Source organism: Gorilla gorilla, chromosome 12 (assembly GCF_029281585.2).
Source record: "Gorilla gorilla gorilla isolate KB3781 chromosome 12, NHGRI_mGorGor1-v2.1_pri, whole genome shotgun sequence".
In the NCBI taxonomy this organism is placed as follows: Eukaryota; Metazoa; Chordata; class Mammalia; order Primates; family Hominidae; genus Gorilla; species Gorilla gorilla.
Genome location: NC_073236.2, coordinates 95,833,596 through 95,852,113, shown reverse-complemented (window position 1 = coordinate 95,852,113; position 18,518 = coordinate 95,833,596). Strand labels below are relative to the sequence as shown.

At 34.7% G+C, this 18,518-nt stretch overlaps 1 protein-coding gene across 1 annotated transcript in view; it reads right to left on the bottom strand.

Annotated features, from left to right (window-relative positions):
• The window catches only part of LRPPRC (leucine rich pentatricopeptide repeat containing), a 112,704-nt gene that overhangs the window by 35,450 nt on the left and 58,736 nt on the right, over positions 1-18,518 (bottom strand). Inside the window, exons 24-27 of the mRNA XM_031007896.3 lie at positions 11,319-11,443; positions 10,739-10,845; positions 2,477-2,545; positions 1,663-1,753 (exon numbers count right to left, since the gene is read on the bottom strand). Of these exons, the coding sequence (XP_030863756.1) occupies positions 1,663-1,753; positions 2,477-2,545; positions 10,739-10,845; positions 11,319-11,443 (392 nt within the window). The remainder of the gene's footprint in view (positions 1-1,662; positions 1,754-2,476; positions 2,546-10,738; positions 10,846-11,318; positions 11,444-18,518) is intronic.

Here is an 18,518-nt window from a genome sequence, read left to right as displayed (position 1 = left end):
TCTTGAGCGCAGGAGGTTGAGGCTGCAGTGAGCTCTGATCGCACCACTGTACTCTAGCCTGGGTGACCCTGTCTCAAAAACAAAGCAAAACTAATAGTAAAAGTTCTTCTGAATAGGAAGAGTAAGTTTGTGTGGCTGGCCACCTCTCACCTGGCCTTAGACTACCACATACTTACAGTTGTTCTTACCCGCTGCAGTGTTAAGACTTAGTGATGGGGTTGACCCTTTCAGCAGAGCACTACCTTTACATCTGCAGTGCCTACCACAATGTCTAGCACACAGTAAGGGCTTCATAGGTTTTTTTTTTTTTTTTTTCTGAATCCAAGTTTATATAGTCTTCCATGAGGACTACTTGAAATAATAAGACATATTTAGACATATAGTCAGTGCTTCTTTTGAACTTGGCACATTAGAATTTCATCATGAAATTGTTTTTAAAAGGAAGAAAAAGTAGGTAGAGTGGAATGTTAGTGCTCAAATACAGATTATAATTTGCAATTTGAGGACCAACTGCCTAAAATACAGGTTTTTAATTCTACACAATCAATACCAAACTCAGCATTGTGTGCAAGAATTTGATCATCGTTCAAGCCAAAGTCTTAAGAATTACACTGTGAAGTATGTATTTCAATACAACCAAAAACTGGAATGTAAAATTTTAAGCAAGTTTAATTTTATTTACATCATCGAGATGTAAAATAAAGCTTTCAATGGTAATAAATACAAGTTTGAAAAGACAAATAAATCCCCTTATTCGTTTGGTGAAGGGAAATTTGCCAAGAGAAAAGAAGAACAATAAATCTAGATAAATATCCATGAAACAAATAGGGAAAGGTCACTGGCTGTTCTAAGTGTTATTCCTCTCTACCAAAATATCCTAAAAGAAACTGTAAAGCTCCAAATGTGTACACTGGTATAAAAGTACTAGAGCATTGTTTGAAAAGACAGATCAAAAGTTTCAGAAATGTCAAATACAAATACTAAGATTTCAGCCTCAGAAAACAGTTAAGGATGTGAATGAAGATTAAGGCACAAAAATGAATAACGTAGTGTTGTTTTAGAAATGGAAAATGGAAATCTATTCACAAACCCAGTAATAGGAGATGACAGGCTGAATAAATTTTAGTACATCTATGTAGTATATAAGTTATTTGTAGGTGATTAAATATAGAAAAATGTTTGTAATATATAGCTGACTCAAAAATATATAATGACATTTAAAAAACTGTTGAACAATGAGTTTGTGTATAGATATGCAAGATATGTATCTTTTTGCAAAAAGAAAAAATCTCTACTCACATGAACGTGTTGGTGGTTACCTATTTATAAAAGTGACCAATAAATTTACCTGAAGGTTTAAATAAAAAGAACAGAAAGACCGTTCTTACCTCAAAAAGTCCTATTAAATTCTGTGGTTCTGATAAAGGTTTTCGTACTTTCTCATTATTAGAGTAAGAATGTCAGAAATTATCAAGACATACAGTGTCTAGTGCTACGATATAACATTCTGTGATAAAATTCAATCTAGCCTCTACTTGAGCCTCTGTTGAATGAAAACTGCCTTCTGACAATCCCTGGAGCTCCCTCAAAACCAAATACTCCTTTCCTGCCACTGCCTTCAACAGAATAAATGAAAACATGAAGAATAGTTAAATCACTTACTATACAGTTTTAGCAGATTGTAGTACATCTGGTCTCTATCACATTCAAATAGCTTCTGTGTCAGCTCCACTAATTTTTCCAGAGTTTCAACCTTAAAAGTAAGATTAAGAGATAGATCTACCTTGTGTAAAGGATGTATTTTATAGTTAACAAATAGCAGTGGAATAATCTTTCAAATTAGCTTTACCAAAAGGGCACTTCAACTTCATTTCAAAAGTTAATGGGCTGAGCACAACAATATGAATGAACTTAATGCCACTGAACTGTGTATACTTATACAAGGTTAAATCATAAATCTTACATTATACTTGTTTTACCACAATTTTAAAAAAATTTGGAGTCAAGAACACAACATGAATAACTAATTCAAAGATATCTGGGTGGGAGAACTCAATGAGTGTATCGTATGTTAACAAAAATACTTCCCCCTCCAAACTTTACACTCTTCTTGCCCTGTGGCTTTTACTTGGCATGATGCACCAGAGGAGGGCAAGCAGAAATTCCAGAGCTCTGGGAAGCAACTCCTCCTGCCACTAAGGACTAATGCAGGCTTAAAGTGCCAAGGACATAAGGTCAGCCTGCTCCAACCAACTAGTTAAAGATAAAATCATCAGGGCCCAGGTTAACAGTTTAGGGTTTCTACTGCACCTCAGGAATAAGAAATAAGCCACTGCTTATCTGGCAAACGATCAAGATAAACACTGCTTCCACAATGCCCTGTCTCTTGAAGTCCCCAAATGTTCATGTGATACAGAGGACCCTTGCCTTCTACTCACAGTTTTAGGTGATTGAGACATCTGAATCAAATACAAACCTGATTATTTGCAACACATCTGTCACAAAACCACTGAAGCCTTGCAGATCGAGCTCTAATCCCTGGAGTCTGTAAAATAAAATAATCACATAGCACCCAAGGTAAGGCTTCGGCTGAATATTATTTTTTTCCTCAAAGACAGTTTCTTTTCTTATGAATTTGCTGCCAAATATATATACTAAACTTATATACTAAACTATATATACTAGTATACAATCTATATACTAAATTTATACTATAACTAATACAAACTATAATTAACCCCATAGTTATCAAAGACCTTTAAGTAAGAGTAGAACAGAGCATAAAACACAAACTATGCTTAATCTGTGCCTAGAAGACGCCGATTATTTCCAAATGCTGCACTGCACGTCAAAGTTCATTCCATAAATCTTTAATTAATAAAATGGTTATACTTTCTTTAGTTCAAAAATAAGCGATAAACTACAAAATGTCAAATACAAAGTGTGTGTCAACATTCACATGCATGTGCTCTTATTTTTAATTTATTTTTTTTTTAGACAGAGTCTCAATGGCATGATCTTGGCTCACTGCAACCTCCGCCTCATGGGTTCAAGTAATTCTCCTGCCTCAGCCTCCCAAGTAGTTAGGATTACAGGTGTGTGCCACCACACCTGGCTAATTTTTGTATTTTTAGTAGAGACGGGTTGCACCATGTTGGCCAGGCTGGTCTCGAACTCCTAGCCTCAAGTGATCTGCCCACCTCAGCGTCCCAAAGTGCTGGGATTACAGGCATGGGCCACCACACCTGACTGCACGTGCTCTTTCTCATTTACACGCTCTCTCTTGAACACACACACACTTACTTTATTCCAATAGACTCAGGAGACAAAAATTATCAATGTTACACAAAATAACAATTGTCACAATAATAAACCATTGGCTTTCGTTTTTAAAAGAAAATGCTTTGCGAACTTCACAGTGATAAAAGTACTCTAATGACTTTTGCCTAGCACCTAAAACTAAATGTTTAAAGAGCAAAACAAGCTAAGTACTTTAAAATTGGTTTATAGTCTCAGTTCATTTAAACAACTGAGACGTATGTTATATCCTCAATTAGAAATTACTATCGTTTGGTCAATAAGTCTGGCTTCAAAGCACTTAGTTTACAATTTTGGATACTGGAATAAAAGACAAACCATTTCAACATAATTCCAAGGATTTGTCACTCTATAGTATTTTCATCATCTGCAAGAGGGCTTCACCATTAAATACTACATTTCAATCACAGCATTATGGTAAGAAAACTACATACTCATTAGCCCTGGCTGCTCCAGTCTAGAGGCGGTATCTTTACTGCTTTCTCCGCTCACTTCTGTTGATCAAACCAGGTATCCCTTGAATCTAATCTCTTATTTATAAGTCCTCATTATTTTTAATTTTAAAAAATAACATTGTACAACGTTAAATTAAGAACTGAAGTGGAAACTAACATCTTGCAGCTTTGGTGGGATGACAGAAAAATTGGTAGACTAGAAGTTGGATAGCTTGTTCTCATTTCCTATATCCACTTTTTGGGATACAAGAAATCAATGATGAATAAATTAGTCATTGAAATACAGTCTCAAATACTATTAATATCTACACTCAGGCACAATTTCTTCTCAAGGATTTTTCTTACGTTATTTGTTTTGTTTCACACGCGTAATACTGAAAATGAAACCAATGTCAATATATACTAAAAGCCCCTGAAAAACTATGAAATAATCCTCTTCAGAACATGGCAAAATGCAAGGGCTACGTTCACTTACAACTTTTGATATTATTGCTGATCCAAATGCCAACAATCTAAACAGCACAACTTTTATGACATACTCTTTCTGTTTGTGGCTGATTAATCTGCCTGTCTTTGGCAGGACAGCTGATTTATATGGCAGATCTTCCCATGTTTCATTTTGAAATTGAGAACTGTTTTCATATATAAATCTCAATCATCAAAAGAACATCTAGGTCAGATTAACTAAATCTCCTAGGCTGCTGTAACATCAAGATTTCTGGCTTATCTCTTAACATCTTATTGAATTTTAAACACTGCAAGTTGAAAGCAGAAATTGAAAATGTAATAAAAACATGTAGAAGAATAGAATTCTAATTGGGATATTAAATATAACATGAAAAACAGTTCATGTTAATTAAACTCATATTTAGTTCTTTCTGTGTTGCTACATACAATCTATCTAATGAATAGTGAGGATACAATAAGTATTTTTATAGAAACAATTGCATGTTTGTTTCCACCCGAGCTACTGTGCTTCAAACCACAACTTTCTGCAGTTGCAATTCACTACTAGGTTTACTTGTATAGGGGAAAAAAAAGTAATCCAAAGTCAAAAATAACTGTCATTACTTTAATTTCATTACAACACTCTGATGTAAATTTACCATAAAAAGCTTATCATAAACTTCTATGTATACTAGTAAAAATAGATATCCAATAATTATTACCTGTTAAGTAAAAAGAAATCAAAGTTTTTCTACTGCATTTCAAACTCTGTCTCAAGGTAGATTATCCTGAATTTAACTCAAATAGAAATTTTCACCTGTTCTGATTTTTCTTGCCACTACTGCTGGAGATGTCAAATGAAAGCAACAACAAAAACCGCCCGCCCTAGCCTCATGTCCCCTAGTTAACATAGTAGGAGGAAAAATCATGTGCACAAGGGCTTTAAAGAAGGGACAGACAAAGACAAGAATGCTGGACCTGTAGTCCCAGCTATACTCGGGAGACTGAAATAGGAGAACTGCTTGAGGCCAGGAGTTCAAGGCTGCGGTGTGTTACGATTGCACCTGTGAACAGCCAATGCACTCCAGTCTGGGCAACACAGTGTGACCCCATCTCTTAAAAAAAAAGAAAACAACATCCCCACCCCAACCCAACTACTGTCCAAGTACAACTGACCCTTGAACAATACAGGGGTTAGAGTCTGACCATCTGTGCAGTCAAAAATCCACATATAACTTTTAATTTCCCAAAGACTGAACTACTAATAGCCTACTGTTGACTGGAAGTCTTAGCAATAGCAAATAGTCGACTAACACATATTCTGTATGTTACATGTATTAAATACTATATCCTTATAATAAAGTAAGCTACAAGAAAATGTTAAGAAAATCGTAAGAAAGAGAAAATACATTTACAGTCTGTATTTTTTGATACCGTAAGTTTATGACATCTTTTTACAAGATGAATTTCTATCTGAAATGGCAGGCAACCAGAACTGCAGACCTCAATCTACAGTACATATCAAGCAATTCATCCTTTTCTTGAAATGTCACAACTTTACTTCTTAGAAGCACTTCCAGCATCACTAGTGATACTGTGTATGGATGTCATGGTGTTATTCAAAATAATTACAGTAATACAATAAGTACTATAGGGAATTTTATGTACTTATGACTAGTACTTCGTTACTTCTGTTTACATTTCTCTCAGCTGTGAATGGCAGCATGCATAGTCTATGTGTGTGTAAGTTTTGATAAATGTTAACTTTTAATAATAGATTTGTATACATTTTATGGTAGCAAATAAGATAGACTAGAATCTGCCTATATTTTAAGCACTCATGACATACCTTTTTCTTAATTTTTTTCAGTATTTCTAGGCTATGCAGTTCACCTGTGAGTTTTTTCAAATCTCCAAAAACTTTTCCAGTATATTTACTGAAGAAAAACCTACATGTAAGTGGACCTACACAATCCAAACCTATGTTGTTCAAGGATCAACTATATTTATCCCCATAGCTAGCACAGAACAAGAGAGCAAAAAAGGTCTCATGGTACTATTAAGTCTTTTAGCATTTGTCCTTTTCTCTAAAATTTTCCAAGATAGACTTGAAGACCATGTATAATAAGGAGGAAAATATGGCTGAGCAAGTCCAATTAACAAACTATCATGAACTAAAAATTATCCACTTGACCAGGTGTTATAGGAGATACTAAACTAACTCACAAAAGGGGGTATATATTTACATGAGAACTGACATATCTTGAAATTTTGGAGGACAAGACAAAACAAAAACAAACAAACAAACAAACAAACCCTAGCTCTAAAATCCACTGTCTGTGTATACGATCCAAGCTGGCTTATTAAGGAAGGCACATGGGATAAAAATTCCTGAATCAGATCTGGAAAAGAACAAAAGGAAGAGTAACAAAGACTGGGAGATCACTGGAATCCAAACTTTTCGTCTTAAATCAAAAGCCATCAAAAGAGAGTTTTTCCCCCACTGAGAAGAGATCAAAATGTACTCTGGCTGCACCGTGATGGAAAGGCAAAACAGCAGATAGGGAGAGAGGGAAAAGTCAAGAAAGAGGAATTCCGGAGAAAGGGTAAGTTATTTTCGACAGTTCAGGTATTGAGGGGTCATGAGATCATGGACGTAGGATGGTACAGGGGAACCAACAGAAAACAGAAACTCAGGGCCTGGTTTCAAATTCCGTAACTACTATACGTTGAGTATCCCTTATCCAAAACGCTTGGGACCAGAAGCGTTCCAGATTTCATATTTTTCTGACTTCTGGAATATCTGTATTATTTACTGGTTGAACATCCCAAATTTGAAAATCCAAAATCTTGTAAGCATTATTTTTAATGGCCACATCATTCCATTTCATAAACAAACTGGAGTTCATTTGCACCCTTTCTCCTTTGAGAAAAACTTTCACTGTTACAGGTAATAATCATAATTTACATCTTTACCTACTTTGGTTTTCAGATGATTTACTTAGGATCATTTCTCAAAAGTGGGTCAAATGTCATTACCATTTTGAAAGCCCCTGATACATAAAGACAGTAATGTTGTTATGTCTTTAAGGATGGGACCTCCTTTATGGTTCCTGGTAGCAGAGCCAGAACTAAAACTCAGGGTTCGTGAGTTCTAGTCCAATACTCCTATTGCTAGAAATTATGGTAAAAGAAGGTATTTCTCTGTAAACAAACAAACAGAAAAATGACTTCATTCTTTTAGTCTATGACCTTTACAGGTACTTCATTTACCTCCCAGGAAGACAGTGTTGCAGACCATACAAATAAAGTATCACTTTTTGGGTTACTCATTCTTTTTTTTCCAAGACCAGACATTAAATCCAGGGAAAGATTATATATACAAGCAAAAAAGTTAAATAATGTATGAAACGTTACCATATTAAAGGTTTCTATCAAGAAATATATTATTTAATTTAACTCTTAGCCCTTTGAGTAGTTCTGCAATCACTTACTAAATGCCTGTCATGTGCCAGGCACTGCTAGGTTCTCAGAACCAACACAAAGATGAGAAAAAAGCTCTGCTTTAAACTTAGCATTTCTTATTTTAACCTCTTCCCTTGGGTTTGATTCCCAAGAGTTCTTAAGACAGCCTACAGAGGATGTATCTGCAGAAGAGACAAAAGGGTTGACCTCTACACAGTAAAGAATGGCATAGAGAAGGAAGGGAATCAAACTAGCATTTATTAAATGTCTGATAATGTACCAGACAATCCAGATGTGATTTTATTAGTGTTATCTAATAAGAGTTCCGAGAGGCAGAAGAACGATAAAGGGAGGAACCTCTTTGCTGCCTCAGGGCCCTCACACAGGCAGTTCCTTCTGCCTGGAATGCTTCTGTCTCTACTCTAAGTGCAGACGCACAATTCATCTTTTAATTCTCACCCTAAACATTGCTACACTCAAAATTAAGGTAATGGTGGTGGATTTTTACGACACTTTACTCAGTCATCTCAAATGCTATGTAAATGACGGATAGAGACCTGAGTTAACAGAAAATAGGGTGAATTAACATAGGTACAAGATAAATGAAGCTCTTAGATCTGATACAGTATCTCCTGTCATGAACCTTTAAAGGTGGCGTTGGCAGATTTCTTCATCTGAAACCTCCAGAATGAAGCTCTTTAGCAAAGGTGATTGATAGCATTTGCATGGCTTCCCAGTTGGACCAGTTTCCCCTTCCCTCCTTCCTTTCCTTCTCAGTCTTTCTCCCTTCCCTTCATTCTAGTCGAAGAAATAGCCCTTTAAAAAGAGAATCTACAGAATGTAGTAATTGCTATAAGATGAAGTGTTGTAGAAAGGACTTTTTTCAGACTAGGTCTTTCTGAGGATTGCTTGTGCCCAGGAGATCAAGGCTGCAGTAAGCTAAGCCACCACTGTACTACAGCCTGGGTAACAAAGCAAGACCCTGTCTCAAAAAAAAAAAAGACTGGAGACTGTCAAATATACTACATATAACACATGATACATGTATGCCAACTCATCTTAAAAACAAACAAACAAAAAAACAGGTGATATTTACACATTGAACCTTGCCTATATCTTTCTTCATTTAATGAGCTTATGGCTGGTTTATCTAATTATTTCCACAATGCTTCAAATACACAGCAGCTCTGTAAATTCAACCATAGTGAATCTACCCAAGGATAAGACACTATTGCTTTTTTTGGGAATGATAAAAATGTTGCTCATGACTTGTAGTATTCTTTCTGTAAAGCTATTCTTCACCCTTTAAAAAATTCTGTACACACCTACTACGAAAATTCTGTACACACCTACTACGAAAATTCTGTCATCAGCAGACAGCCATTCCTAAATGTGGTTGTACTCTGGCAAAGCTCTAAGTAATTAAGAGGCCGTCTTCTCTTGCCTATTCATGTGGCAAACATGTACCTTATGCTGAACATCATATTTTGAATTATGTGAGGTAAAGAAGACAACACAATCCCTACCTTTAAGGGGCAAAGGGAATTAATATTATTGATCACTTACCATAATCCAGGAAACATGCAAGCTGCTTTACACACATTATGTTATTGAATCTTAAAGACAGATACTATGTTCTCTTTTATACATGAGGAAGCTTAGAAAGGTTTAATAACTTGTCCATTATCACATAAGCAGGTAGATGGCAAAACAAGAAATCACTCTTCTGCCTCTGGCTCTATTACACCTTACTACACAAAGACAGGCACATGCATTCCTCCTGTAGAACCTCTCAGAGCTGAGCTTCATTTCCGCTCTGATCAGTGACCTGCTAATACTGACGCTGTACCTATAGAGGAGCAGAACTCAATAGCCAGACAGCTCTTCTCACGTTTGGATTCACTGTACTTTCAGAAGCAAATGTGGAAGAAAAATTATACCATTTTCTAGAAAATGTAAATGAACCACTTAAGCTACAGAAGCGCCTGTCCAAGATAGCACGATAGCATGCCCCACTGTCCGCTGACAAGTGGGCAGATTGAGTCATAAAATGGAAAGAAGCTCTGAATTGATTTCACAGTCCTCCTTTTCTATACCACACCATTCTCTTCTTCAAAAAACATCAGGAGGAAAAAAATACAGTTTTCTGGGTTGTGTGCCTATATTTTCAGTTTCATGATAAGCAGTCATCAATACACAAATAAAGAGGTCAAACATCACTTTTGCATCCTGTCCCCTGTGTATTTTTGGAAAACAACATTGACTAAAAGCGAAGTATAATCTGAGAAAACCCATGATTACTGATGTATTTATAAGTTAACAGTTTTAATCACATGAAATAATTTTTCTTAAGGCAATGGGTCCATCTTCTGCGGAATGTTTTGTTTTCTTAGTGGACACAGAATTGTTTAATAGTGAAATTAATCACAATTTGGACAGACTTTATAGTTGGCCCTTGACTTATCAATTCCACTAAGCAAAATTTAGTAAAGCCTAGATAAAATATACTAATCCTAAATAGGCCAGGTTTGTCACCTACCATTTCCCATAAGCTGCTTACCATAGTGGAAAAAAAAAAAGAAGAAAATTTAAATTAAATGCCAAACAGTTGCAGACAGCACTTGTTTGGCTGATTAACTTGTAGACAAGCATTACAAATAAATCTGAGCATGGTCTGCAGCAAATTAAATTCCACTGCTTTTAAGAACAAAGAATTCTTTGGCAAAGAGGATTAGCAACTTTACACCCAGGAATGCCAGTTTAATTTAATTGTTCCACAATCCAAGATTTAATATGCAAATATCATTTTGATATATAATAGTGAATTTAACAAAGTGAGGAAACAAATTTAATATACAACCAGACTGCCTTTTCTGAACTGTAATTATATACAATAAAGAAGCTGGCCGAGATCCCCCTCCCCCAACATTACTGGGATTGAATTCTATTAACATGAATCAGAACAAGTGTAATTAAAGGTTAAAATTTTTAAATGTATTCTAATTAAGAGTCTAAATAGCTCTACAATTAGAACACTGTAGTTAAAATCACACCTCAATGATCTTCTTGGCCTCTTTGTAATTTCCTGTTTGTAGGAAGGCAAAGAAGAGATCATAGAGCATCACCATTTCACCTTGTTCTTGGCTCACAAAGTCCATTGCTAGGTAGGAGAGAAAAAAATATATATATTAGGAGAAAAAAAAAACCCAGAAAAACAGTATCATATGAAGTTCCAGACAAATACAAGAAAAATTTATTTTAAAAACAAATATTAAGAATAACTTAAAGAATATAGCTACATCGACAATTAGTCGGTACTTAATTAAACTACCTAACAGAGTAGCTTCAAAGAGAACTAGTGAGGATAAGGGTAAAAAAAATCTTCATAAAGGCAGATCACCAAGAATTAGAACACAAAAATAACAGACATTTTTTCAAAATGAACAGTTACTAAAATCAAGAACATGTATAATATTGGAAATCTACCTGATACTTTTCTTTTAGATTTCACAAGTATAAAGAAAGTTTATCTGAATGTGCTGGCCTTCTGCTGGTTTCTCTTAACAATACACTAAGATTAAATCAGCAAGAAGGGAAAAAAAAACTACATTAAGATATTAGAAAGTGACTCACCTTTCTGAATTAGATCAGTCTCGCCTTGCTCTACCAGTTTACACAAGACATCATGAATCCTTGGTAATACTTTATACTTTTCATAGCAGTCAATGGCGACCTCAAGAGCAGTAGATAGGTCGCCCCTTAGAAACAAAAAAATTAGCAATGAATAAAATAAATCTAATTCAGCTTAGTTTCTTGGTAATACTTTAGAGAGATGTTTAATGACCAGTTAATATGTAAACAACTGAGCTTTACTTAAGGTAGAAAACCACAAAGCTAAAATGGGGGAAAAAAAGAAAGAAACAATCTTTATATATAAGTAAATGTTCAGAATACATACGTCATCAGCAATCCACTATTTACCCTGCTTCATCTTTTATTATTTCGTGTGTTAAAGGGTACTTTATAAAAAAGTCCAAATAGATTAAGGCATTCTCTGATTTTGTTGTAAATTCTGACTTTATGTAGAAAGTTGCTGTAAGAATGTATTACTTCTGAAAGCAAGGACTACCGTCAAATACTTTTTTCCAGTCACTTACGTGCCTTTAACAATTGTACCTCAATAATTTCAGATTTGGTAAACATTATTAAATGTCCACCAATAGCTAATAAGGAATTTTCAAGAACTTTTTCATCTTTATCATAATATTTTTTGTACTGCCACCTTACTAGCCAAGTAGGAAATAACCTCAAGTTTCATATATATGGGAACTTACTATTATGAAAACTAGGATATTCGTGTTGGTCAGTGAATTCTAGAAGAATGCTAAACACTTTTTTCATTAAAGGGTAAGCTTTTAAAAATTATTTCCAATTACAAAGTCAAGCCTTCTTTTATGTGAGAAATTAAAATAAAAAGACACTGTCATTAAATCAGTTTCTTAAACAACAGTGTGGTACTATATTCTTGTGGGTCCTTAAAAAGTATTTTACCCCCATAAAAGGACAATTTGCTTTCAATTTACTTTAACCCTTTCTTTATTAAAAGTTATTTGTAATTTCTCTCTTACCATACTGAAATAAAATTCACAGGTAATATAAAAAAATAAAAAAAATAAAAGGACAATGTTAGTATGAGAAATATGTAAGACCTTGCAAGACCAGGTGTGGTGGCTCACGCCTGTAATCCCAGCACTTTGGGAGGCCAAGGAGGGCAGATCACCTGAGGTGGAGAAACCCCATCTCTACTAAAAATATAAAATTAGCCAGGCGTGATGGCGCATGCCTGTAATCCCAGCTACTCGGGGGGCTGAGGAGGAAGAATCCCTTGAATCCGGGAGGTGGAGGTTGCAGTGAGCTGAGATCGTGCCATTGCACTCCAGGCTGGGCAACAAAAGTGAAACTCCGTTTCAAAAAAAAAAAGAAATCCCTTGGAAGAACTATAGAGATTATATGATCCAATTCTACTTGCCACCCCCTTTTACTTTCAAAGAAACAATGAAATTGGGGCATCTAGAGACTGGCTGATTTGACTAAGGCTACCAGGTAAACAGAGGAAGGTACTAGGCAAGCAAGTCGCTGGACTTCCCATTGTCAGTTCAGTACATCTAATTACACATTATGCTTTATTAAAAGCATTGGTATTTGAATAATGTAATAAAGTGGTGCAACTTGGAATAAGAAATTAACGATTTATGAAAAGAGAGTATGAAAGGTATTTTAAAAAGAGGCATGGTTAGAGACATGGCTCCAAGTACAACTAGTGACAATTAGTGAAAATCTTTGTAGAGAATATAAATTTCTCATACACATAACAGTTTTCAAAACCAGAAAGTCCTTTTATACTTCCTGTAAAAGCCTTCACATTTTTGCCTATTATACAAATGTTACATTGCCTTAAGTTGAATTACTATTTTATCAAGATCTGATTTTAAGCTGTACTAAAAAAGTAAAAGACAACGAAGAAATGTTAGTTTTATTGCAATAATAGTGACACAGTGAAAACGAGCCTATCCTGATGGAACTCTTACCTTATCCCCTTACTAAGCCCTGTTTACAGTGCATCTTCTGGCACCCCACAGAGTCATTTGAATTTTTGTCATTTGGGGTGAAGACTAAATTACAGGTTAATTTCAAACTGCAAGTAGATGTTGCAGGCTGGATTACTGTCATACAAGAGAAATGGTACAGTAGCTACCACATATGATATAAAGCTTTATATAATCAGTATTTTCCCTTACTTCAGACACAGGTTCGGTTATTGCCTTTCTATAACTCTGCTTAACGAAAAACTACTAAAACATTTTTTAAGAGCAAAGCTAACACACATACGATTTTTTTTTAAGTGGCATGATTTGCTTTTCCAGATCAATTCCCAAACTAGAATAGTATTGTCTCAATTGTATTTCCCCCTACATTAGGTCAAAGCTATCAATAAATGAATGAATAATTGTTCTGTCAATCAAAGCGACACGTTAATAGTCTTTGGTCTCCAAATATATGCTTCTGAAGATTATACATGTTCAGAACAACAACAGAAAAGACAAGAATAGCAAAATGGAAATAATTCATATATTTGTTAGTAATTTTAAGAACCAATGTTACTGCTCTTAGGATGCCAACAAAATGAATTAGAAATTTATAATGAAATACCTCATACAAAGTGTACTGGAGATTAAAACAAAGTAAATGACTAGTCAGTTCTTCAGTCCCTATTATCTAATTCGGACTTGTGGTTGGATCATGTCATTTTAAAAGACAAAAATTTACATTCCCCACATAATTTATGTCACTATTAATCTTTCATAATAAAGCTTGAAAACTTAGGTGATGATGGAAATGAAAAATATGTTTAAAAGCACCTAAAATTTGCATTGCTATGAAGATACCTATGTAGTCATAGGACTTTGGATTTCCATCCCAACTGATGAGTACTTATGCTACTCAGCTGTAGCAACGTGATACATTTCTAGAAGTGGTGATGAAAAGCAGATTATCACAACAGCTGAACTCAAGGACATTTGGGTTCCCTCCTAGTTCTAACAGGTTCTATGACTGTGCTTATTAGGTTCATCTAAAGTGTTTTGCACAAGCAGAGAAAATCATCAGGTGAAAATACCACTTTTATTAGGCAGGATGAAATCAGTAAGGGAAGCACAATATCAAAAGGAGAAAGGTAAAAATTGCTTTACAGCCAAAATGTGGGACAACACATTACCAATCAGTCTACTTCTAGCTTCTGTGACCCAAAGTGATCTGTGAATTTCTTTGAGCACTAGAAATGATTTAAATCCTACTAAGAAATAACAATAATCCTCTGAAGAAATGAATGTTGACACAGTAATTTTGCATTCAAAACTTTGAGCCCATGCTTGTATCAGCATATATGCATAATTCCTAAAGCTTCACATACAAATATTTAAAGGCTCACTCCTAATAAAAATTTAGTCAATGCTTTCACAAATGACACTAAAAGAAAATCAACTCTATAGCATACTATTACCCTTTATAAAAAAAAAAAATCAAGACACCCCCCTCAAAATTTCAATAGACTACATAATTTTCATGCATAAAACTACGTACACTAATAAAAAGTAAGCAATCATTTTAAAAAGCAGTATTTTGTTTGGTGCAAATTAAAAATATAAGCTTTACCAAAATTCTGTAAGTCTATGAAATAAAGGTAAAATTGAGGAAAAGATTCTGTAATTTTAAATTTTAAGAACATATATATGAGATAGGCTGGGTCCAGCAAGAAATTTAGAAACTTAAAATAGAGTTAAATTCATTAACTTGAATGGACTCACTTGGCCTGCATCAAAATTCATTCTAGAATCTAGAATTCACTTCTTAAGGGAACATGACTACAAAGAGCTACTACAAACTACAATTTTTTCATTATTACACGGAAGAACATCCAGAAAAATAAGCTTGAAGCTCCGATGGCAAATCTGATAGTACCACTCGTTTGAGTCCTCATTCTGAAACTGAAGTATGCTATAACGTCACTGACAGAAAAACAAACACCACGTAGCATGTAAGTTTGCTGGACAGACATTTCTATGGGACATCCACCAATCATAAAACTATCTACTTTGAGATACCAAGAAACATGTACTCCTAAAACTCCTATACATTCCTCAATACATATACCTGTAAAAATCATAAATGTATTTCATACAATCTGGAATTGTTAAAACCACGAGCGACAACTATCTATTTATGTATTAGTAGCTTTAAACTTAAGTCTCGTAATTTATACTAAGTAACTTTCTAATCCCAGAGAGTATACTTAAACAACAAAAGAAAGATGGCCGGGCGCGGTGGCTCACGCCTGTAATCCCAGCACTTTGGGAGGCTGAGGTGGGTGGATCACGCAGTCAGGAGATCGAGACCATCCTGGCTAACATGGTGAAACCCCGTCTCCACTAAAAATACAAAAAAAAAAAAAAAAAAAAAAATTAGCTGGCGTGGCGGTGGGCACCTGTAGTCCCAGCTACTCGGGAGGCTGAGGCAGGAGAATGGCGTCAACCCAGGAGGCGGAGCTTGCAGTGAGCCAAGATCGTGCCACTGCACTCCAGCCTGGGAGACAGCGAGACTCCGTCTCAAAAAAATAAAAATAAAAATAAAAACAACAACAACAACAACAACAAAACGAAAGATGACAAATATTGATTTTTTTTTATTTGGAATAAAGTACTTTAAACTTACACATTGTTAGTGAAGTAGCAATTTATGTAATGGGCTTCCTTACTGAAATGCGCTCAAATCTGAAATCACTACAGAAACGAAGGGCTGTAGGGGGAGAAAAAAGTTTAAAAAAGAAAAAACAAACAAAAACCAAACTGAACTCCTTAAAAACAAACTATCTTACAAATCCTCAGCAGATGTTCAATATGGGAAGAAACCAATTCAAGAGAAACCATCATCTTCACAAAAATTATTCTGTTAAGAGAACCAGCACTTGAAAGAGCTAAATGTTTTTTTTCTGTTCATCATCTATAAATGAGGAATCTTCAAGGAGACTGGTGTTGCAATTACAACTAATCCTCCCCAAAAAATTAACTGTGTTGAAGGCTTTGTAATTTCCCTAGGTACAATTTAGCTGTCACTTACTTTAAAATTTACTCAAACATGCGTTCGGAACAGCACTAACTTCACATGTCAAGTGCTTTCCAGCCAATTGAGTCTAAACTGGAAGTCGGTGTTAAACAACTGAATGATTAGACAAGATAGCTCATTTCCCTGCTCTTTTGTTCAGAATAAAATGCCACATTTACATTATCAGGCTCAACAGGATTTTCTGACAGAGGGAGAAAAAACCCTACTGCACACTGTCCGTACTAAGCACATGAAGCCTGTCATTTACCAATCATCCTTCAAAAAGCAATAGCCATGAATGTAACTTAATTACGACCCAATGATCCTTGACGAAAAATCATCTTATCACTGTCCTGTCCCCCTAGGGCAAATGAACCACTTTTTGTCCTTTGGCACTGATGATGCTAAATTCTTAATTGCAATAATGGAGTAAAAGAGCCAAACCTCCTTAATTTCCTTTCAGCACATAAGGAGTTTTACTCTAGAAGGCAAGCATTCCCATAAATAATAAAAGTATCCAGTACAAATGAAGATGCTAAAATTGAAGGGAAGCACGTGTAACAGAATCATCAACATTTTAAAAAGCCTATTTCCCATTTATGTAACATATTAAAGTGTTACAGTGAGTTCCAAAAACATTGCTACAAGTTCATCTTAGAGAAATTGTGACCTTTATGAACTCAAGATTAATTCAGCAAGAATTCTGGGAGGATAGTATATATGAAGTTCATGACACACTTAAATGAAATGCATATGTACATATACAGATTATAACACAAACCAGCACAAAAAAAATCCTTAATGGAAAGCAGAAATTAAAGCTGCTTTGATCACTTGCACCAACATAATCCAGTTAAACAGCTTCAGTTATTTTTTAATGCATGCAATGAAACCAAAATGGATCAGGTATAAAACAAGTGAATCTGAAACTGCATCATACAAATTTTTATGCTTTAATATCTGATGGCCCAGACTTTATTAATTTCATTTCCTTGACCATAACATGAAGACTAATAAAAAACTCTTTTAACCTATTTTAAAGCATTTCTTTCTTCCTTAATGTGACGGATTGCTGTCATCTCCATGAATCAGGCATGATTTCAATAAGATAAAATACTTACAAAAGAAAATGTTTGAAATAATACTCATTTGGACTACATGTAAAATACGTGGCTTAGAGACTGTAATGTAATGTAAATGAAACATAAAAATTTTGTTCAACTGCAAATTTTTTTCCATTCAATGCAAGTATTTTCATTTTGATAATACAAAAGCAGGTTAGCTTGCCAACTTCCTTATAATTTTCTAAATCTGTTATTGTTTTGGATTTCCCTTGGCAAATGAATAAAAACAAAGTGTATTTTTTCTATAAAGCTTTTTTACATTGTCTAAATAACACAAACTGACACAGTATTAATTTCTCCTGTGTTTTGTCCAATGCTGGAAAAGTCGGTTCAGAATTAAGATCCACTGAAACTTAAAGAGATTATCTTTCTAAGGAACTCAGTCTCATGGAACTGCTTCAGAATTACAACACGAAAGTGATATTCTCTTTAGAGCCTTTTACAGTGACATGCCAAAAAGATGCCTGCCTTTGAATGAAAGGGTGAAGATTTATGATGATGTTTCGAAATGTTTTTTATAATTTTATCACAAGTTTGAATAAATAAAGCTCATTTGCCAGATAAGCTCATACCTGCTGAGGTCAATTACATGATATTACTGAAGATTATACACATTTAATCAAATCGAATACACGTGGACTTTTTGGCAGGCTAGTGTGGTTAATCCTAGCACTTGTCATGATTCTGAATTAATTAGCTAAATTCCATCAGTTGGAGAAAACACAATTCAGAAAGAGTTTCAAAGTCAGGGTTTTACTCCAGGCATTTCCCCTGACTACGAATGTTTCTGCTGTTTTCTGTAATTTCATAAATATAAAATTTCCTTTATCTTTTTTTTTATTATTCTCATGACTCTGAAAGAGTCAATAGCCCTTTTTATTATGATAGATGAAACTGAAAGACCTCATCATGGAGATTGCATTGGCAAAGTAGTCTTAAAAAAAAAAAAAACAAACTAGGCAAATAAAAACAGAATTAAAATAAAATAAAAATAGAAGATATACATATCTGAAAGTAGTAAAACACCAATAATGAAAAGACACTAATTTAG